At 36.3% G+C, this 22,313-nt stretch overlaps 2 protein-coding genes across 2 annotated transcripts in view; one reads left to right on the top strand and one right to left on the bottom strand.

Moving 5' to 3' along the window:
• The window catches only part of LOC124594380 (pseudouridine kinase-like), a 258,924-nt gene that overhangs the window by 82,797 nt on the left and 153,814 nt on the right, over positions 1 to 22,313 (top strand). The gene's annotated exons all lie outside the window — the stretch shown is intronic.
• Positions 5,856 to 22,253, bottom strand: LOC124594222. The gene is made up of 6 exons (XM_047132585.1): positions 22,094 to 22,253; positions 19,103 to 19,169; positions 13,158 to 13,333; positions 12,910 to 13,071; positions 12,052 to 12,206; positions 5,856 to 8,227 (listed from the first exon to the last, which is right to left on the bottom strand). The coding sequence occupies exons 1-6, from the start codon at positions 22,128 to 22,130 to the stop codon at positions 8,138 to 8,140; spliced, it is 687 nt and encodes a 228-aa protein (XP_046988541.1). The 5' UTR covers positions 22,131 to 22,253; the 3' UTR covers positions 5,856 to 8,137.

Here is a 22,313-nt window from a genome sequence, read left to right as displayed (position 1 = left end):
ATGACTACCTGCATCATCTTTACCAGTGTCCTCACCATCATTTGATGGAAGAAGTACAAATTCAGGCTCCTGACATGTATCAAATATGTCAGACAAAGTTTCATTATCTTCTTCTGTCAAGAACAGGAAATCCCTCTTCTTTTCCAAATTATATCTGAAATAAATCAGACCAACTGCGAGAGAATGGCCCCTTACTGACCACCGTATGATATTTCGTACATAAAGATATAAGCCAGTACCACAACAAAGCAGATAAAGTACTATTTTCCAATTTGTGCTTATATATTGTAGTTAAGTATTCAAAGTACTAATCTGTAATAATATGAGCGAAAATATGAACCTGCACCTCATAATTTTATAATTACTTACCACCTGTCCATGACAAGAAGCAGCAGATTCAATAGCACTAGAACAAATGCTTTCCACCAGGAAATAAACAATCCTGATCTCCACTCCTGCTGTCAGTTTCAACAATGGACTTTCAAACTAACAGTAAAACATAAAAGAAATATTTCAGTTGTTGACAAAGAGCTTCTGAAAACAAATATGCCTGAGAAGAGCAAGTGTATGATGGGGATATAATGGGTTGTCATTCTGTTTATACATTAAAAGTTTTAATAATCATGCAATTACTTCATAAATAACTCATAAACATCAGATAGAGCCCATTTTATCAATACTACTACTACAAACTTCCCATCAATTCTACTTCTATAGCACAAGCTTAAAAATGCTTGTCACTGCAAAATTGGAGAGTTACGTGTTACTTCTCATCATAAATGGCTACTCCAGTCTCCAATTAACTCTGGAGAATATTTCACGGTCTCTGAATAACTGTAAATTCTAATGTAAAGCTCTTATTCAGTGTAGGCAAAATGAAACATAGCTGCACAACCATGCTTAATAACTAGAGAAAGGAGTCGCAGCCATATTGCCACAAATCACTGTTAATCATCCACACAGCCATATTGCAAGCATGACTCACATGCGATCCATAAAGATGGCCATTCCCAGACAAGTAAGATCTATGAAATGATCTGTCACCTTTCAACAGATCATGGTGATCTGGTGTGCAGGGGCTCTTCAATCGTTCTGAAATGGCAATGCATAAAAAGAATACTGAGGATGTAATGACAGGAAGTCAGCTTGTTAATAACAGCCTGCTGGTCCAATAGGGGTAATGCAACAAAAGTTGAACTTCTTTGAACCATGAAAGTGATGTGCAATAACTTTAGCTTTAAGTCTGTTGACAACTCGAAGGAACTACTCATGGCAGTGTTCCCCGATAGCACTATTTCTGGAAAAATGTCATTATCTGCATCAAAATTATCCTATTTGATATTGGATACCATAGGGCCATGTTTCAATGGACTGTTGTTAGATGGCCAACAAAAATTAGGTCCTTACACTTTCGTATATGCTGAATTAATAAAAAGAGAAATAAAAAATAAGTTTGATATTACAGGAACTGGTGACTTATCAGTGAAGAACTTACAGTTTGTCACTCGAACATTTACCTGATGTCTCATGCTACAGCAAAATAAATTTCAAAGAAAATCATGCAAACTGTTGATAGTCAGTTGCTCATTAGAGATTTAATCATGCTGGGTAGTTATGGACCAAATTTAAATAAAGCACTTGGTAGAATTACTGGTTAGCAAAAGCAGCTTTTAAGCTATACAGAACTAACTGACTGACTTTACATATTGATCATCATGATTTTGGGAAATGGATAGCAGTTTATTTTTTTAAACTATTCTCCAATAAGAATAGACAAATTAAAGAAAATTCAGGATGATCTCCTGCTTCTAAACCTGAAATTTCTCATATATGCAATGTAGATAGTTAACACTCATTCTGTGCATTGAAAGAATTTCGTCAGAGCTTCTTCAAAAATACTTGACTGAGACGCTAAAGAGAGGAATATAGAAGATAAGTCAAGATTTTGTAGAATTAATTGATGTATAAAAAGTAATTATGACAAAGTTTTACTTCAATTACACTTTCATAAAGTTGTGGGGGAAGTTCTGCAACCAAATCTTCTGTTTTTCAGTGTGAAGACTCTTTAATTACATAACAAAATGACATCATGGACAAAGTTTCTTCTTGAGTGCTTTGTTCACATCAAAGAATTACAAAATAGGGATTGTTGCACAGAAACTCCTTGATAATAAAATTGAATTTACTGATGATGAAATGGATATTGTAAGTGCAGAAGTCAGTTCTTCTCAGTGTGAGATAATTTTATGAAAAAATGACACACCATATTCTCCAAAAATTGCCAGTCAGTAATGTAATCATGCAAGAGAGTAAAAGTTGTATCTGTTGGAATCATTCCTGAGGAGTGAGAAATTCTTCAATGGCAAACAATACTGGGTGATTTGTATATTATAAAGGAATTGATGATAACCATGAAGTAGCTGAGGATTGATCATTATTGGCAAAAAAAACATTTTCCATAAAGGGTTCTGTATGTAGTGATATGTTCTCAAATCTGAAGAGATCAGTGAAAGGAGCATTAGTATGATCACATAGTAAAGCAGATCCAGAAAGAGGATTTTCTAATGTTACATTTTCCCACAGACACCAGAACACAACTTTCCTAGAATTGAATGAATCGGTCAAAGGTGGATTGAAACAATACAATTATGAAATATGCAAAGTTCCTATAATATAAGAATTTTTGAAAAAGAGGTCATACAGCTCATCATTGTTACTTAGTTAGACTTGAGGTAGAAAAACAACTGCACAAAGATTGTGTAAGGAGGGGAAAGAATAATATGAAAACAGGAAGAAAAAAGAAGAAATAAAAGCAAATATTTTAAAAAAGTAAAAAGAAACATTCATGAACGAGAAAAAAAATTTGGAAGGGGAGGAAACGCTTACCAAATCGGAATTACATGCCTGCAACTTACCTTTATCTGAGGCAAATGAGAAAATTGAAAAACATGCCCGTAAAAGTCAGTGATATGGATGGTGTGAGAATCGGACAGTGTTACAAGCAGCACAAAATAAACTGACGCAACAGTTGCTCCTGAAATTATATGTGAAAAACAGACACGAATTAAAAGGGGGGGGGGGGGGGGGGAATTAGGCAACTTTTGTAAAGGATCCACTGCCAAAAAGATAAAGGAATTGAATGTAAATGTTTTGTTTATTTGATGCTAGCAAAAAAAAGTTTATTCTGAAAGTTTTTAAGTTTCTCTCTCTCTATTTCTGTGTGCTTTTCAGAGATTCTTAATGATTTACATTCTACCAGAACTTTCCTATTGTATTACGACAAATTTATTTACAAAAAAATTATTGGGAAGAGGTAGTTTGTATAACCAGTTCCTTAAACAGGCCTATGTAGGATGTTCTTGAGTTAATGCCTCAGTGAATTCATATTGCACATTAATGGACTCGGAAAACTGTAGCTTGGCTTTCAGTTGCCCTAAAAAGATAATCCTGTGAGGCGTTACGGACTGAAAGTAGGCCAAGGGTTTTTTTTTTTTTTTTTAAAAAAAAAAAAAAAAGGGGGTCACGATCATCTATTCTCACAGCTAGTAAGATTTTTTTAGGCTCCTCCGAAATGAATTTATTATCAAGTTGTAATCTCAAGTATCTGCTTTTCATGTTTTAGGCACATACAGGTGTTAAATGTTCTGGACTGCATATAGTGTGCCTTTTCAATGTCTTAAGGATAATAAATTGGCGAAAGACTATTTATTGACATCCACAAAAATTTAACTGACCTTTAAAGATTCTACTTGCTTTGTTGTTATTTACTGCAATATTTTAATCACCTGAAAACAAAACAAACTTGATATCTTGTAAAGTTACTGAAGACATGTCATTCATGGGAAAAAGTAAGGGGCTCAAAGTATTACTGATATTTCAATACAGGAGTCTGCTTTATTGGTTGCCTTTGTTTCCTGTAACATAAACAATTTGAAACAATTTGTGACACTTCTTGTTGCAATGTAATATTCTAATTTTGTTAAATGGATATTGTCTTTTATAGTCACTTGCCTTTGACAGACCACAGAATATACCTGTAGTCTGTAATTTATCACTGCATTAACTACATTCTTGCAGTGTGTGTAAATAGCCTTCTTAATATCAGAATCCTTTCAATTTCTTTGTTACCATCCCTGAAATTTTTGAAAATGCTGGCAAAAGTGAAATTAGAATTCACTTTGGTGGCACTACTTTAATCTTCTTTCTTATAGAAAGGCTTAACTGAGCATACTTCAGCTAATCAGGAAATATGACTGTTTGCATAAATAACTTTGTTACCAAACTAGGGAATACATAATTTTTGTGCAATCAACACTTACTTCTGAGGAGAGGTATTCATGAGCAGAAATACGCAAGAGAGAAAGATACTGAACTTACCTGTTTCTGAAGCTCAGTGATGTTATCATCCAGTCACATGGTGGTTGTTGTTCTTTGTGTATACAGAATTGGGTAATAGGTGTAAATATCAGCTCACAGATATGAGTCTGTCCATGTATTCTGTTACAATCTCAAATTCCTGTGCATACATGTGCAATCTTAATACTACTTGCACGCGCACACACACACACACACACACACACACACACACACACACACACAGAGAGAGAGAGAGAGAGAGAGAGAGAGAGAGAGAGAGAGAGAGAGAGAGAGAGATGTGACTGGTAAATCATAAGTGTAAAAATGGATGTGCCAGATTATGAATCACTTACTCATTTAATGGAAAATCTGCCCTGGATTGGAGACCTGAATTAAATTCTGCAACAGGGTTTCAACTGCCTCTTGTGTCCTGAAATGAGAAATGTCCTACCCATTATATGTCCCACCCCTCCCACAGAGGTATCCCTACACAACCCCTGCTCCTAACCGCCTTGCCTCATGGATCATATCCCTGTAATAGACCACCACCACCACCACCACCACCACCACCACCACCACGACCTACTCCCATCGAAGACCCTGTTGCTGTGAGCACACCAAACCACACAACATTCTTCATTTGAATGACTGCTTCACAGCCTGTGCCATCTGGATCCTTCTCACCAACACCAGCTTTTCTGAATTTCACCGGTGGGAACTCTTTCTGCAATATATCCTATGTTCCCATAACCATCCCGGCCTCAAAATTTGCTAGTCATAGTTCTTACCCATGCAACCCCGTCCCTGCTATCATTCTAGCACTAAACAGCTCTCTATTCCACCATCAGACCCAGTCTTTTCCTTTTCATAATATTGTTACTTACTCATTTAAAATTGGTGGAAAATAGTACTTTAGATTTAGATCTGTTCTATTAGCACAAAACATAATGTACATTGTTCAGATGCCCTTTACTGAAATATATATGCAGTAAACTAACTCAGGAGTTCCTCACTACTGAATGAAAAAAGTACTGTGTTAAACGAAAATGTTTTAGACAGAAACAAATCAAGATCAGCAATCTCTGTTATTAGGAGACATAAAAAGATGGGATAGTTAGTTTCAATTAGCACAATTTATTGGGCTCGAGATAGCAAAGTTATCCTCAACGTTAAGAGAAGCACTTGATACAGCTTTGATGTGCAAGTCTGCAGAGGAGCAGCAGATCATGTAAAACATCTGCTTGGCTACTAGCCCAGCTAGCCAATTCCATTGTATTCAGAGATTCCCTGCTGCATGGGATTTGTCTGTAGTATGTGCTATGCATGATTTCTCAGATGTATATGTGGGAACCTAAAGATTCATCAAACTTAATCAGACACTTTTTTGAATCTCCAGACCTGTTTTATCTCTTACGCAATGATGACTGTTTTGACAAAGAATATTAGCTCCAAATTGGGTTACTTCAGGGATTAGATTCATATGTAATTGCAGGTATTGGTAAGGTAGTACAAAGTTTATATATCTCCAAGAAATACATGGTTGTATTGAAAAATATACATTCTACACAGTAACAGTTAGAATTTGAGTTTTAAACTGTCAAAAAATCTAATTCCTTAATCATGTACTAAATACTGAGTCAAATGTTAACTGAAAATACATGAACATATTAAAAACTTGCACTTTGTTTCTGTTTCTTGGTAATAATTGTGACTCCATAAAACTGAATTATTTAGTGACAGCCATAGGTAAAATGACAGAAGGAACAAAGAACACAATCTTTGTTTCTGACTGATTGTATTCAACTAACATTATACTTTTTATTTATATAAAACACAAAAATTTAAAATACTTCATGTATAATTTATAATAGTCAGCCTCAATATTAAAATAATAAAACATTTGGACGGATTGTTATGAAAGAAAAAGGCATGTTCCAGTGGATATATATACCATAGAATAAATGCACAATGTTTTCATTGTAGTGTACACAAAAATTAAAATCTCAGTAATGGAACAGTTTTTAACAAAATTTATAGTTCCCACAGTTTTGAATTACCTAGAATATATACTGCATATATGTCATATTTTGTGCAACTGTGTAATATTTGCACAATTCCAGCAACATGAACATTTAATTACTGGTTAAATGCAATCAAGCAATTCCTTATCATATTTTACAGTGCAGTAAAAGCTGTTAGCATACTTCGACCTCTAATGACATAGTCATCAGTTTCGAGCCAATTCCCAACATTTCTCTCATGTTAACATTCTACAAAATCATAACAGATGTAAGAATACTGCACTGTCTGTTGCATATCGCATGAAACTTTTGATAGGTTGATTAACTGGGGATATCCATGTCAGTCCAAGGAAATGTGGGATTTCTTGCAATTACACATTTGGGATATTTAGGCCATTACATTTGCTCTTCGGTATGTTCAGTGGACTTTCGTATCATAACTAGAGAAAATTAGCAACTCGCATGCTACACAAAATCTCTGAAGCCCAAAAACAGAGGCATAAAATACCATAGTACCACCTAATACGTAAATAAAGGGAATAGGTTCATAAGAGCAGCAAAACAAAAAAATCTTTTGGAGTTACATTGTGATGTAGGACGGCTAACAACACGCACATCTACCAAGTTCACTCTCCATTAATTGGCAAATTTTGAGGTGCTAAGTTTTCCCCTGCACATGAACCTGTTTTCTGTGATAACTTCTAACGATTATGTGACCACTGGAAACATTGTCATATCTTTCAATTATATCTCTACAGAAAATAGACTTTGGTACATTACCTTTTGACTTAAAAATACAATCATAATAATTCACTTTCCAACTATGACAACAATACAAGTAAAATCAGTACATTAATAGCAATGTATTCAAATGCTAACAGTAAATCTAACTTGCATACAATATTAACAACAGTGCATTATTATTCAGCTCACTTTTGCTGTCTTTTTAACCATTCTCACTTTTTATTAGCACCTCGAGTACTGAAATTTAACATGAGATCCACCACCAGCAACATATGTATGTGATAAATCCTGTGAATACTGCTGCCTTTTTAACATATTGTTGCAAATATCTCTCTCTACTCATTTTGCATTATTTGTGATAATTGATCAGGTATTATCACACTTAATTGTTATTTTGTTGAGATACATGTCGCAAAAAAGATTGCTTGTACTGCACTAGGCCAAAACTATTTTGTGTTGCACCTTATGCACAAATAGAAAAAGAAAGAGACACAAACAACATTCATTTTCCTTTGCAGTTAGTGTTAATAACATTTCTTATGCTAAAATGTGATATAAAATAAAAGACTAAAGCTATGAATTACCTGTGTTTACATCTTGTTACTGCCTGTAAGCACATTAAAATGCAATATATAGTGAGATTCAACTTTATTCTTAAAACTAACTTACATATGGGAAGAAAAAACAAAAAGGAAATGTGCTCCCGCGTGCTACTTTGTGCGCAACAGATGATTATTCACAGGCAATTATACAGAAAAATACTTATTTGTTGTGTGTTCTGAAATTAAAAGCAAATGTGATACTTAAAATATTGTTAAGATAATCAATCAGAATAAATGGAAGAGTAAGATATACCAAAGACATAAAATTCTGTAATTTTCACATACAGTTCATTAGATACCAGATAAATTCCTCCTGGGAATATACAGATTGCACATCTAATGCTCAGTACTCTCTGCCACTGATTTCCAGCAAACATGGCAAGAAAGTACGACTGTCACTTTTCCATCTTGTTTTCATACAAAACCATTACGGCCAGGATTAGGGTGCATCTGTGCAACCAAATTCTGACTTTCTTTGCGCATTATCCAGTTCTTACGAGCATCCTGAAAAAAAGAGAGACACAAAATTTGAAAATTTTATGCCATTTCATTCAGAACATACAGGTAAAGACAGCCAAGACACAAACATACACGCAAAATTCAAGCTTTCGCAACAAACTGTTGCCTCATCAGGAAAGAGGGAAGGAGAGGGAAAGATGAAAGGATGTGGGTTTTAAGGGAGAGGGTAAGGAGTCATTCCAATCCCGGGAGCGGAAAGACTTACCTTAGGGGGAAAAAAGGACGGGTATACACTCGCGCGCTCCCACACACACACACACACACACACACACACATATACAGACACAAGCAGACATATTTAAAGACAAAGAGTTTGGGCAGAGATGTCCAAACTCTTTGTCTTTAAATATGTCTGCTTGTGTCTGTATATGTGTGGATGGATATGTGTGTGTATTGCAGTAGCCCTATGTAATTACTTTCTCTGCTCTGTCTGCATGTGCACTAGTTGTAAAATATATTTAGGCTTCTAAATATTTCAGCTTTCGGACCTGTTCATGATAAGAATTAATGCATAAACAATACTGTGCAGCACAAATGGTAAATCTTGCATTATTTATTTTACATATGATGTAATTAAAATAATTAGAAATGAAACCACAATTTAAAAGCACAAGTATCCAGACACTAAGAATATATCTGAAAAATTAGGAAATTTGGCATGAAAGCAATTTGATGTTGAAAAGTTGTGCATGGATGCTTTAATGCAACTGTATTGACATACAGAGAGGACTGGAAATTCAAAATCATCACAAAAATACACATAACACAGCATACATTGTTATTTTAAGCACAACTGTAAATTGATGTTGGTCTTTTGTGCAAGTACTCTCTGGAACCATTATGCCCTAGCTTCTGGAAATTGCTTCATTACATTGCTTTTATTTTGAATATGACTGCTTTTTGCACACGGTTCTAAGATGTTCAACAAAATGTCTCCAGCTTTGTGTTGGACTGTAGCACAGAACCAGAACTGCCGAATTTTTTCAGCATAATATCACTCTCCTGTCTGAAGATAAAATTGTTTTCATCTACACTTAAACTTCACATATTACCGTAAGGTACGTGGCAGAGGTGCATTTCACACACTACTGTTCCCAATCTACAACTATTTTTTCATAAATGAACATATCTGCTTTCAGTGTATCAGTATGCCAGGTTACCCTTATTCCTTCAATGAAATTAATGTGCAATTCCAACCCAAAATGTTACACAGCCCCAATCAAGTATTCACTCACGTTCGTATTTAGTAGTATGAAATACTGTACATGTATAGGGTGCAGCTCTATTTGTTTTGGTGTAAAGTTAAAAACATATGGAAAATTAGCAAGCTGATTAAATACTTTTATTAAGAGTTGAGTAAACTATGTTCTTGTGTTACTTAAAATCAAGCAATGGAAAGTCCAGGATGGAATGACAGTATTACAAAAGTATAGATTGCTACTCTCCATATGGAGGACACATTGAGTTGCAGTGTGTGTGTGTGTGTGTGTGTTTTCTACATCACAAGAAAGTCTTTTGCCGGAAGCTAAAATGTCTCGCAGTCTTTTTGTTGTGCCTGTCGGCTACTCACCATGTAGAGGAGATACTGAGTTGCAATCTATCCTTTTCGTAATATTGCTCTTGTTATTTATTTTATTCAATCTTATTGATGATACATGGAAGAGGAAATACACTTTTATCCAACAGAATCTGTTTTGCTGTTCGAGGCTTTCCCAACAAAATAAATTCGTGAAATGTTTATGGGCACTGTGTAGAATGGTATTAAAAAGAAACGAGCTGGAGGCATAATTACAGAAACCAGTACCTGTATGTTAGAAGTATTGACCCTGGCTATTGAGACACTTGCCCCACTGTGACACAAGGCCATGAATAGCTGTCACATAAAATTCGCAGGGGTGCGATGTGAACCAGTTCTGCACATACAGCTGGACGTTGTCGTCTGAGGTCAATCGTTTGCCCTTCACAGCCTTTTTAAGAGGACCACAAACGGCATAGTCACAGGGAGAGATTCACAAGAGTGAACGCCCAGCATTACTCGCAAACCTTGACCACCCTTCACCGAGCGATCAAATCAAAACGACCAGGCAATCTCACTCATATCGCAGCCCCATGAATTTTATGACACAGCCATTCACTGCCTTATGTCACAGTGGGACAAGTGTCTTAACAGCCAGGGTCAATACTTCTAACATATAGGTACTGGTTTCTCTAATTATGCCTCTGGCTCATTTCTTTTTGAACATCCCTTATATCTAAACTGCACATTATTGTTACAAGGCAATTGCTCCTCATATTCAGATGAGACCTGTCAATTTATGTGCCAGTTCACCAAAAAAGTGCAGTTGCCAAGGGGCAGGGCTAAAACGTCTTCATAGAGGACATCCAAGAGCCCCACTACTGGAGAAACAGGCCACAGACTCACATGAACAGTACAGTAAAGCCTTGGCTACAAGCTGCATACTCCCCAGTATACTTGTGCGGCCAAGACGTAGGTGCCCTGCTTAAATGTCCTGATTTTGATTCCCCATCTGTGTTAACACACTGGATTCGTTTGTGGCAACAATGCCTTAGTGCAGCCAGTGTTGGTTCCCGTGTTTCACCGAGTCGAAATCTGGTCTCTCTGTTAATTAAGTTGTTAGCTACATATCTTTCAACTTCTACTTTAATGACTGAGTCCCAGTACATGGAGGTGGATTAAAGCATTTTTCTCTCTCAGTAGTTCACGCTGTGTCTTGTACTGAGGCAGTATTCAGCAACAGCAGATTTTTCTGGCTGACCCAATCTGGTATGACATCTATGTTAATCACATCTGTCTTTAATAGTGTGATACGTCTCGCCAATGAAAGATTGATGTTTCTGATCTAAGATCTAGGTCTTCTTTAATGGTACTCAGCCTCATTTGCACTCAATATGAGGTAGAAAACCATCCTCATGGAGACCTCCGCTTCTTCTGGCTGCTCTTGAGGTTTAGTGTGTGCTGATCAAAATGCATTGTGAATCCGCTTGTCTGAACACCTGTTCTGGAGGAGCTATGAGCAGTGATGGCTAAGCTCTACTGATACACTCTCAGGATCTGAGATAGTCCTAGTCCTGTGAATGCAAGCCCACACTGTTCTTTGCAGTGGTTTTTCACAGATCATACCTCACAGTGTTAGTGTATGTTTACGAAACATACTGTGATCCAAAGAGCCCTCTCTTTTTTCCGTGAACCATGACATTTAGAAATGAGAGGTCTCTCTCTCTCTCTCTCTCTCTCTCTCTCTCTCTCTCTCTCTCTCTCTCCCTCCCTCCTCCCCCTGTTTCTATGGTGAAACAGACAATCAAATGGGGGAGTTCAAATGTTCATCCCATGCGGTCGTACCGCAAGGGTATCATCTACATACCTCCAAAAAGCATTTATCTTCTGGATGTCCTGGTTTGTAGAAAAGAAGACAGCTTCCTGGATTACAGTGTTTCATAAAACGTCACTCACCAACCCATATCTATGACTTATAAGCTGTCACCACCCATTCCAACATGCCTTATTTCCTTTCACAAAAAAACTTAAAATGAAGCACAAATTTTTGATACCAAGCAACATTTACAAAATGAAGACAGAACGAAGACCTTTGGAATGGTAATCGGTTTTGGTTCTCCCTAAAATATAACACGGGAAAAAATTGGCTATGTAAAGAACCTGTCTGTAAATCAAGCCATATTACTGTGTGATAAATCTCACAAGTATGTACAGGATAGTCACTAATAGAGTTGTGATTGACAACTGCTTCAGACTTCATATAATTTATGTGATACTATATTTAAAAACTCACCAAGTACACAAACAATGCTGAAAATCCATGACAAAACATTGATAACACAGCAAATCCGTAAGACCAAGATAGGTAGTTGAAATTAGGGTACATTATCCAGTCACGGCGCCAACATTCCCCGCCAAATATAGTTACAGCCAAGAACAAGAAAGCAGCTGAAAAGAAAAAGAAATATTCAAAAATGAGTAAGTTAATGTTAATGGAAAATTGGCATTGAGAATGTGTGCACAATGACACATTTATTAGATAAACCTATAGTGAATATCAAAGATAAAGTTAAGCATTTGAGTAACTGATAAGAGAAATGATTTACCAGCAAAGAGAAGAGATTATACTGTAAAATAGCAACATCAAAATAATTCTCTCCAATTCAACATGCGCACTCATGTCATTCACTCATATAGTATATTCTGCAAAGTGACTGAGAGATCACAGCATCACCACCTTTCAAATTACATAGTGAGTGGAAATGTCTGCCTCTGCCAGTAACTGTTACCTATTTCTAACCATCCTAAAAACAGGAGAACTCGTGTTACCAAGTTTCCTGTGAAATATTTACAATTAATACTATTTCAGTGTAAAAGATATCTAAATCAAATGTTTTCAGCCACATCACACGAAGTGGTTAAAATGCCAAGAACTTTCAACCAAGCACTCCCTGGCCACTGTCAAGTGGAATGGTATTCCACAGGGAGTGGTAGGTCAAAAGCTTGTGACATTTTAACCAGATGGAAACCGAGAAATTTTGATTCAGTGTTACTGCTGTCAGTTTAACAATAAATGATATCTCATAGAATAAACCAAGAAACCCTTATTTCACAACAGAAGAGCTACAGTTCTGCAAAAGAAATAAATTACCTGTGATAGCATTGCACAAGAAAGCAATTCCTGATAAAAACCACTCATATGTCAAGACAAATTCCAGTGGCCAACGGACAAGTTCCAGAGCAATGATGCTTTGAGATGTAAATGACAACATCAGTGCTAATGTTACGAAAGCCTGAACAACCATAAGCCAACCTGTAAATTGTTTCATATATCAGAAAAAATGGTGCAAAAGAAGCATCCAAACTACTAATTTTGAAGTAAAGCCAAATGTTACCCACCTGGAAGCAGCCATTCTCTAATAACATAATATTCTTGACTGAATACGTAGTGGCATCCATCAAACAGTTTAGGAAACTGATAATACGGATAACGGAATTGTTCAAAGCAGTACTCCCACAATCCCATGTGCTTAAAATTGCTAAATGTTTCCTGATATGACTGTATCCAATATGGGCTGCAATCAGAAACAATCAAACGAGCATGATCAACAAATTTACAAAAAAAAGCAGTCACAAAAGTAATTAAATGAGCTTTCTCAAATAACTGAAGTGTTAAATGGCAATGTGAATTTTCATATTATTGAAATGCCCCAAAATTAAAGTTGTGGATCAGTTCAATCAAACTCAAATTTCCAACTACATGACACAAACATTTTTTCAATAATGTATCTGACAGCTGTTGACAATCTTTAGTGTGAACCACTATTTACGCTATCAGTTATTTACAGATCATGTTTTTATAGTTCCAGCATTAAGCATATGAACTGCTGATCAGGGGAGAGTTTCACAACCTACAGTTGTAACAATGACATGTCTAAGTTTAATCTCTAACAATTTGGTGTGTTTTGTATAAACTCTATTTGGAATACAGTCAATTTTAGTATTAACAGTTTAAAAAAAATTGAGTACCTCAAATGTAATACAAAAACTACTACTTCAGTTCATGAAGCAACACAGTTATCTACTTGAAAGTATTAAAGAGCTACATAAATAGTACTAGTAAGGGAAGTCACACAAACTGTAAGCAAGGTGTTATTGGAAATAGGTCTGAACACAAATTGGAGATCAAAAATAAAGTGATCAGAACCTGTAAATAAGCCATCAAACTGGACACAATGATGTTAAATATCACAACTTGGGTGTTTCATCTTCAATTATGCTCTCCTCTGTTGAAAATCTTCATTAGTCACTACTATCAGTAACTGATTTCAGACAACAGGAATTCAGTGACATCAGAATGGTTTGTTTAATTTTTTGTCTGATGAAGGTTTCTCTAAACTGAGCTTTCCAAGATGAGTGATACTATTAACCATTCAGTTTTAATCATCATTACATTCCTTAGAGCCCAAAACAAAACCCTTTTTAAACTCTGATCTTGAAGATTTGCATTGCTTTAAGATTGTTATGTTTATGGCTGTGCTCAATCTTTTTTTCCCCAATTTGTTCATATGAAATGACACCTTTATATATAAAAACTGATCCACATACTAAATTACAGATGACACTTTATTTGCAGTATACTATTTTCTTCTACATAAATTCCCAATGAACATTATAACATAAAAAGCCACCATAGAAAAAAGTACATTATATCAGCATGATAAGACGCCCAATTATTGTATCTATAAACAAAAGGCCAAAAATGTCTTTATTAGCAATACGAGCTCAAAACGAAGAAACACAACAGCAATAATATAAAATGAAGAGCTTAAGAGCTACAATGAAATTAGCAGACAGCCACCTCTGACTGTATCAACTAATTACAGAGCTGCTACAGCACAAGAAGCACTAAACACACAAATCAGTGGTGGCGATGGCAACATTCATTTGCCCGAGACATGTAAATGTAATGACAACAGCCATCTATACCTATCTTATATGAAGATAGTAACTGTTCTTGAAAGAACAGATACCATTGATGACCGTGCAGCTTCTGTAGAATAAATGATAACTAACTGAAACCCTCAGCTGCCGACAGGTGTTGTTGATATACTTCGATGGGGACAGCTGAAATGTGTGTCCCGACCGGGACTTGAACCTGGGACAGGAATCGTCATCTTAGTGTGCACTAGTAATGTGTGGATGAGCAAATATCTATTAGAAACATTACGTATGTAGATTGTGGACAGTTGGGAATGTGGGTCTCACAGCAAGCATGCAAGGGATAAGTTCCTGCAGTTGCGCTATTCATCTGTGTCCTCAGTGGCTCAGATGGACATAGCATCTGCCTTGTAAGCAGGAGGTCCCAGTTTTGAGTCCCGGTTGTGGCACACATTTACAGCTGTCCCCATCGAGGTATATCAACAACACCTGTCGGCAGCTGAGGGTTTCAATTAGCTACCATATACCTATCTTAGCCAACAGCTTATACTGTGATACTGGCCCCAACAGTAATAACACAAAAAGATAACGTTACAAACACTCAGGAAAGTTTTTAGATAAAATGTGCTAACTCCCTCCATACACACAATAAAATATTTTAACTCTTCTTTTTATAAGGACCTCGAGCAAACGAATGCATACGGCGAGTCAATGGGATCTAGAGAACAGAGGACGCACTCAAGACTGTGCCATAGTCATGCTTGAGGAAGGTGCGTTCTGAACACAGTACAACTTAATACAAAACATACAATGGCACAGCAGGTAATATTCCCATACCAATACATTCAACATTCATGACTGAGCTGATGCACTGTAAAGATTATTCAGGGTTAAACATCTCACTGAGTACGCAATGACAAGCAATAATACTGAATTTAAAGCCGCTAGGCTGTCTCAACTTAACAATGAAAACGTGGCACAATGTCAGTTAGGCCTACAGTAATAAGAAATGTCATAAGAATGTCAAGATTTTACCAACTGAATACAAAGGGTTTTCTCTTATACCAGCTATGCTAAGCAATACCTCACATAGTAAAATTGTTTTAGACAGTTAACTGGCATGATATACAGTCTAAGGATTATATGGAAATGACAGGGAGAAGACCAAAACAACTCACTTGGAGCAGAAAATCACAAGCTATCAGACGTTAACCGATCTCTGAAATGGGAAACCAAATGGCAATATGTGTTGATGGAACACACATAAACCATCTTAGTTTGTCTAATGTAAATGTCGTGTGACTAGGGCCTCCTGTCAGGTAGACTGTTCGTCGGGTGAAAGTCTTTCAATTTGACGCCACTTCGGCAAATTGTGCGTCAATGGGGATGAAATGATGATTACATGACAACACAACACCCAGTCCCTGAGCGGAGAAAATCTCCGACCAAGCCAGCAATAGAACCTGGGCCCTTAGGACTGACATTGTCGCGCTAACCACTCAGCTACTGGGGGCGGACAGTTTTGCTAGTGACTTCGTACTTCTCATATCAAATAAAATTTTACATTTTCAAAAGTCTGTAATATGAATTAATGACAAGTAATACGAATTCCAGAATTTTCTGTGGAAACTTGTTCAAAGAAGTAGGTATTCATATTTATCCTCGTGCCCATAATTTTAGTTACTAATCAAAATGTACTTTCAGAAGAGTCTAATAAATTTACTTGCAGCCAACTCCACATCCAGTCATGAATATCTTAACATACCCAGCTGACTTATAAATTACACATTTATTCATTTATTAACGATGTCTTAGTACAGTAGTCTAATAATTCTTTTATGTATATACAGCCTTTTGCCCACAGCTTTGCCTATGTTTTTGACACACATACTGAACACACAACCTCACCCTCTCTGTGTTCACCCCTTCCTCCCACTGTCTATTTGTTGACCTCTCTCTCTCTCTCTCTCTCTCTCTCTCTCTCTCTCTCTCTCTGCCCCTCCACCTGCCCCCCCTCCCTGCCCCTCCACCTGGCCCCCCTCTCTCCCCCTCCTGGTCCGCCCCCCCCCCCCGGTCCATCTTTTCCATGCATTCACTCTTTTCACCTACCTCGAAAATTTCTATGCCCATTTCCTCATCCCCCTTGCTTTATCAATCACTTTCTCTCTCCATCTCAACAGTTCAATGATGCAGGCCAATACTGCTCCCACAACAAATCTGTCACACGGGGAAGGCTGGAAAACAATTCCTTGTCCCTGACATGTAGGCATCCCTGCAAAGCAGGCTGATTTGGCAGGCTGATAAATATCCCACATAACATGCCTGTCATGCAATGCAGCCTTATGCAAGGAACCCGTGTCTTCATTGTTACTGGAGCTAGGAGGCTATGAAACCCACAGTGCTGTTACTCATGAGGCCTGTTGTTTCTGTGGCAAATTTGGTTGAAACCAATCCAGGGCTTTGGAGAAGATCCCCGACACACACACACACACACACACACACACACACACACACACACACACACCAAAGTTGGTGTCCCCCCCCCCCCCCCCCCTCCACTCCCCCAGACACCTTTAATATTAGTTCAATAAGAATCTGCAAAATTAACACTAAATTTAAGCATCAAATTTTTGTGTAAAATATGTATGTTATGTAGTGTTTTGTCTTATTTTTTCCACACCCAGAAGGACAATCTCACTTTGCGCCAACCTAACAACATGATACCCAATCTAATCTGCAATACCTTTAAAAATCACTGAATTATTCTTTTATGGATACTGTGTACCTTTTACAAATGGAAAATTTACATTTACTACATTAAATTCTTAAGTCTTTCCTGGCTGCACTGATATATACTTTATTGGTTTTAGAATGGAAAAAAGATTCCTGTATACTAAATTTTAGTGTTACCGTTCTGTATGCTGCCATGCCTAAGTTATTTCGATTAGAGAAAACCTTTGATATTTTGCAAAACCAGAAAATTTTTGCTTTCAGTCCTTGTTTGGGAGATACTGTATATATTGGTAAAACTGCTAGTGCCCATTATCTGTAAATTATCATATTTGCTCCATTTATTTTGGCTTTGGTGAAGTGTTATGTTCACGTCCGATTGAATATATGTTGCGTAAGTGGTAAAGATTTTTATAGGTTTAGATATTCATTAATGTGCAACAAATGCTAACAGTGCCATACATCAAGAAATTCTATAAAAAAAATTCAGCAGGAACAAGTTAACAAACAGAACAGTTCATGTCGGAGAGTAACACACATCAACTCTTCAGAGATTGCGACTTGGCCATATCCACTGTACATTGCTCATTATGGATGACTTAACAGCAAACATGAGAAGGATTACATTAAGATGCAATGTCAATAATTTTTGAAGCATTAATATTCTGCTAAGCAAATTCAGAAGCAGAAACATTAGCTGGCTCTAGCACTAATCTTTTTGTTACCAGTTACCAGGGCAGAAGACAGCTAGTGTGTGAAGCATGGGACAGAGAGACAGAGCACACTGGTGCTGCCGCAATGTGTTACCTGTCTCTTTGCATAAACGTTTCGTGCTGCTGCCTTCTTACATGAACCTGGCTATAAACATTTCCTACTAATGTTGTTCAGTTGCTTCCAGCGAGTCTAGTTTGTCACACTGTTTGCATTTTGTTTCTTTGATATAATCGATTATGAAATTATATCACAAAACGCCCATAATTACACAAACAATAATGAACTAAGCATAGAATCATATTGTTAGGCAGACAAAATTTCTTTCGTGTCATTATATATTCATTTATGTAAAACGTATTTTATCTCCCTAGCAACATAATGGTACAAAAACGAATTTAATACTTATTTTCGCCAAACTATGTGGGCATACATGTAATTAATGTACCTTCACTAACAAAAGAGGAAGCTTGAAGTTGAAGGAATGCAGGAGGATGAATATAATATGCTTCAGGAACTTTTGGACCACAATTTAATACAACTCAGGTCTTCATTCTCAATGTACTTATTACTCAACAATTGTCTTTAAAAAACTTGAAACTGTTTATACGTATCTAACACTTACATGTTATTGAAGTTTCAACTAAATTCTACAGAAGTAAAAATTTTAATAAGGAAAAATATTCTTAAAATGGAGAAACAATATTTTTTGATTAATATAATTAAGGTGCAGTGTTATATATATATATATATATATATATATATATATATATATATATATATATATATATATATATATATATATACCCAATCATTCAAAATACTTGCACATCATTTAGACAACATATGTCTCTATATTGAAGAACCTACTTATGATCCACATCAGTTTTAACATCCTACCATTATTAGACTTCCACTTTGAATATATATTTCTGAGCAATCCTTTTTAGAATTTCTCTTACCTTGCAAATGCCATAAGAAGCATCATACCAGCTATGAATGTCAGCATTCCACCAAACACCAGAGCATCTGAAACATAATATGCTTATTGTCAAAAGTACTGTCATATGTGGTATCAAGTGAAATATGTGACTCGATTGAGGACTTATTGGTAGGGAGGACACAGCATGTTACCTTCGATGAAGAGTCATTATCAGATGTAAAAGTTACTTTAGGTACGCCCCAGGGAAGTTTGTTGGGACCCTTGCTGTTCATATTGTATGTCAATGGTCTTGCAGATAATAGTAATAGTTACCTCAGATTTTTTGCAGATAATGCATTTAGATATCACGAAGTACTGTGTGAAAGAAGCTTTATAAATATTCAGTCAGATCTTGATAGGATTTGAAAGTGGTGCAAAGATTGGCAAATTGTATATATGGTTCTCGGACGAGACGTCGGATGTCATAGTGAAAACTACGACATCCGACGTCTCGCCCGAGAACCATATATACAACATGTCTGTCGGGAAAGCCTCAAGCAACACATTGGCAAATTGCTTTAAATGTTCACAAATGTAAAATTGTGCACGTCACAAAACAAAGAAACATAGTATATTATTATTTCTTTACTTCCTCAGACGTTAAGTCTGGTTAAAAATGGAAAGTGACGCGGATCTTGATCAAGCGTCACTTCCTTTTAACTGTACGGTGTATGTTATATTGCATTTAGGAACTTTCGGGTAATTGAACATTTATCAATAATTACAGATTTCTGTAGTTGTATATACAAGTTTGGTTGTAGCTGTATTGCATTGATGTACTGGTGGATATTGTGTGGTATGACTCCTGTAGTTGTTAGTATAATTGGTATAATGTCAACTTTATCCTGATGCCACATGTCCTTGACTTCCTCAGCCAGTTGGATGTATTTTTCAATTTTTTCTCCTGTTTTCTTCTGTATATTTGTTGTATTGTGTATGGATATTTCGATTAGTTGTGTTAATTTCTTCTTTTTATTGGTGAGTATGATGTCAGGTTTGTTATGTGGTGTTGTTTTATCTGTTATAATGGTTCTGTTCCAGTATAATTTGAATTCATCATTCTCCAGTACACTTCGTGGTGCATACTTGTATGTGGGAACATGTTGTTTTATAAGTTTATGTTGTAAGGCAAGCTGTTGCTGTATTATTTTTGCTACATTGTCATGTCTTCTAGGGTATTCTGTATTTGCTAGTATTGTACATCCGCTTGTGATGTGATCTACTGTTTCTATTTGTTGTTTGCAAAGTCTGCATTTATCTGTTGTGGTATTGGGATCTTTAATAATATGCTTGCTGTAATATCTGGTGTTTATTGTTTGATCCTGTATTGCAATCATGAATCCTTCCGTCTCACTGTATATATTGCCTTTTCTTAACCATGTGTTGGATGCGTCTTGATCGATGTGTGGCTGTGTTAGATGATACAGGTGCTTGCCATGTAGTGTTTTCTTTCTCCAATTTATTTTCTTCGTGTCTGTTGATGTTATGTGATCTAAAGGGTTGTAGAAGTGGTTATGAAGTTGCAGTGGTGTATCCGAAGTATTTATATGAGTGGTTGCTTTGTGTATTTTGCTAGTTTCTGCTCGTTCTATAAAGAATTTTCTTAAATTGTCTACCTGTCCATAATGTAGGTTTTTTTTGTCGATAAATCCCCTTCCTCCTTCCTTTCTGCTTAATGTGAATCTTTCTGTTGCTGAATATATGTGATGTATTCTATATTTGTGGCATTGTGATCGTGTAAGTGTATTGAGCGCTTCTAGGTCTGTGTTACTCCATTTCACTACTCCAAATGAGTAGGTCAATATTGGTATAGCATAAGTATTTATAGCTTTTGTCTTGTTTCTTGCTGTCAATTCTGTTTTCAGTATTTTTGTTAGTCTTTGTCTATATTTCCTCTTTTAGTTCTTCTTTAATATTTGTATTATCCATTCCTATTTTTTGTCTGTATCCTAGATATTTATAGGCATATGTTTTTTCCATCGCTTCTATGGAGTCACTGTGGTTATTCAATATGTAATCTTCTTGTTTAGTGTGTTTTCCCTTATAATAATAATAATAATAATTATTATTATTATTATTATATTATTATTATAATTAATGAGTCACTATTGGAATTGGCTGACTTGAAAAAATTCCTGGATGTAACACTTCGTACGGGTATGAAATAGAATGATCACATGGGCTCGGTTGCGGGTAATGCAGGTTGTAGACTTCGGTTTATTGGCAGACTCCTGGGGAAGTGCAATCAGTTTACAAAGGATATCCCTTACAAATCAATCATTCTTTCCACGCTCCATATGCAAATGGAACGGGAAGACACCCTAATAACTGGTACAGTGGAATGTACCCTCTGCCATGCACTTCCCTGTGGTTTACAAAATACCGACGCAGATACTGCTTGTCTCATAGTAAAAATCAGAAACATTTCACGCCACAACAATAAGGCAGGTGATTCTGTAACGCAGTATCTGTCAGTCAGAAACGTCGACGGAAGAAAAAAAACGAAATGTAATCGTTATTTCTGACTATAGGTAATTTTTGGCTAGTGAAAGTGTACCCCGTATTTTCCCAGAAATCCCAGGTATGCCACTTCAGTATCAAATCCTTTTACTTGTGTGTAACAAACTGAAGCTGCTATGTGACACTGCATAACATCAGAAATTACATGCATCCTGCATTAGATGATGTTGTGCATTAAGAAAATACGATAGGCCTCTCTAACTTTTTAAAGGAACATTATGCATTACAACCAGATTTATCGATCGTATCCAGCTACATTACATTTCAACGGGAGCATTATCGGATGCTCCTTAGTATCCAACAATTACATTGCTATAATTTCATAAGAATAAAAATCGCGCATAATTACAACAAAATTGGAGAAGTAAACAAAGAATGTGGTTCAATTTCCCTTCGTTTTTCGCCTTGCCCAAAATTAACAGAATGGTCAGAAACAGAAAATCATACTTACTTGATGCCTTTGGGTAATCTTGTTTTCCAGCTGTCATTTTTACAAATTTTCTTTAAGCTTTCAATAAAATCATTCGAAGTCCTGTTTCCCGTAAACAAACTCGATATTGTTTTCAATCTACAGCGCTTGCGCCATTTTATCTTTGACGTCATACGTTTCTTAAGGATGACATTTGAAGACCACGCCTATTTTAAAACATTTTGTGCTAGGTGCACCGGCG

Source organism: Schistocerca americana, chromosome 2 (genome assembly GCF_021461395.2).
Source record: "Schistocerca americana isolate TAMUIC-IGC-003095 chromosome 2, iqSchAmer2.1, whole genome shotgun sequence".
NCBI lineage: Eukaryota > Metazoa > Arthropoda > Insecta > Orthoptera > Acrididae > Schistocerca > Schistocerca americana.
Note: the sequence above shows the minus strand (reverse complement) of the source record. Positions and strands in the feature narration are given on the sequence as shown.

What these genes read in the sequence shown, in the direction of transcription:
- LOC124594222 (XM_047132585.1), bottom strand. Translation starts at nt 22,130, where the DNA reads ATGACAGCTGGAAAACAAGATTACCCAAAGGCATCAA. An exon ending in AGATTACCCAAAGGCATCAA is followed by an intron (nt 19,170 to 22,093) that starts GTAAGTATGATT and finishes ATTATGTTTCAG; the next exon opens with ATGCTCTGGTGTTTGGTGGA. An exon ending in TAGAGAATGGCTGCTTCCAG is followed by an intron (nt 13,072 to 13,157) that starts GTGGGTAACATT and finishes AACAATTTACAG; the next exon opens with GTTGGCTTATGGTTGTTCAG.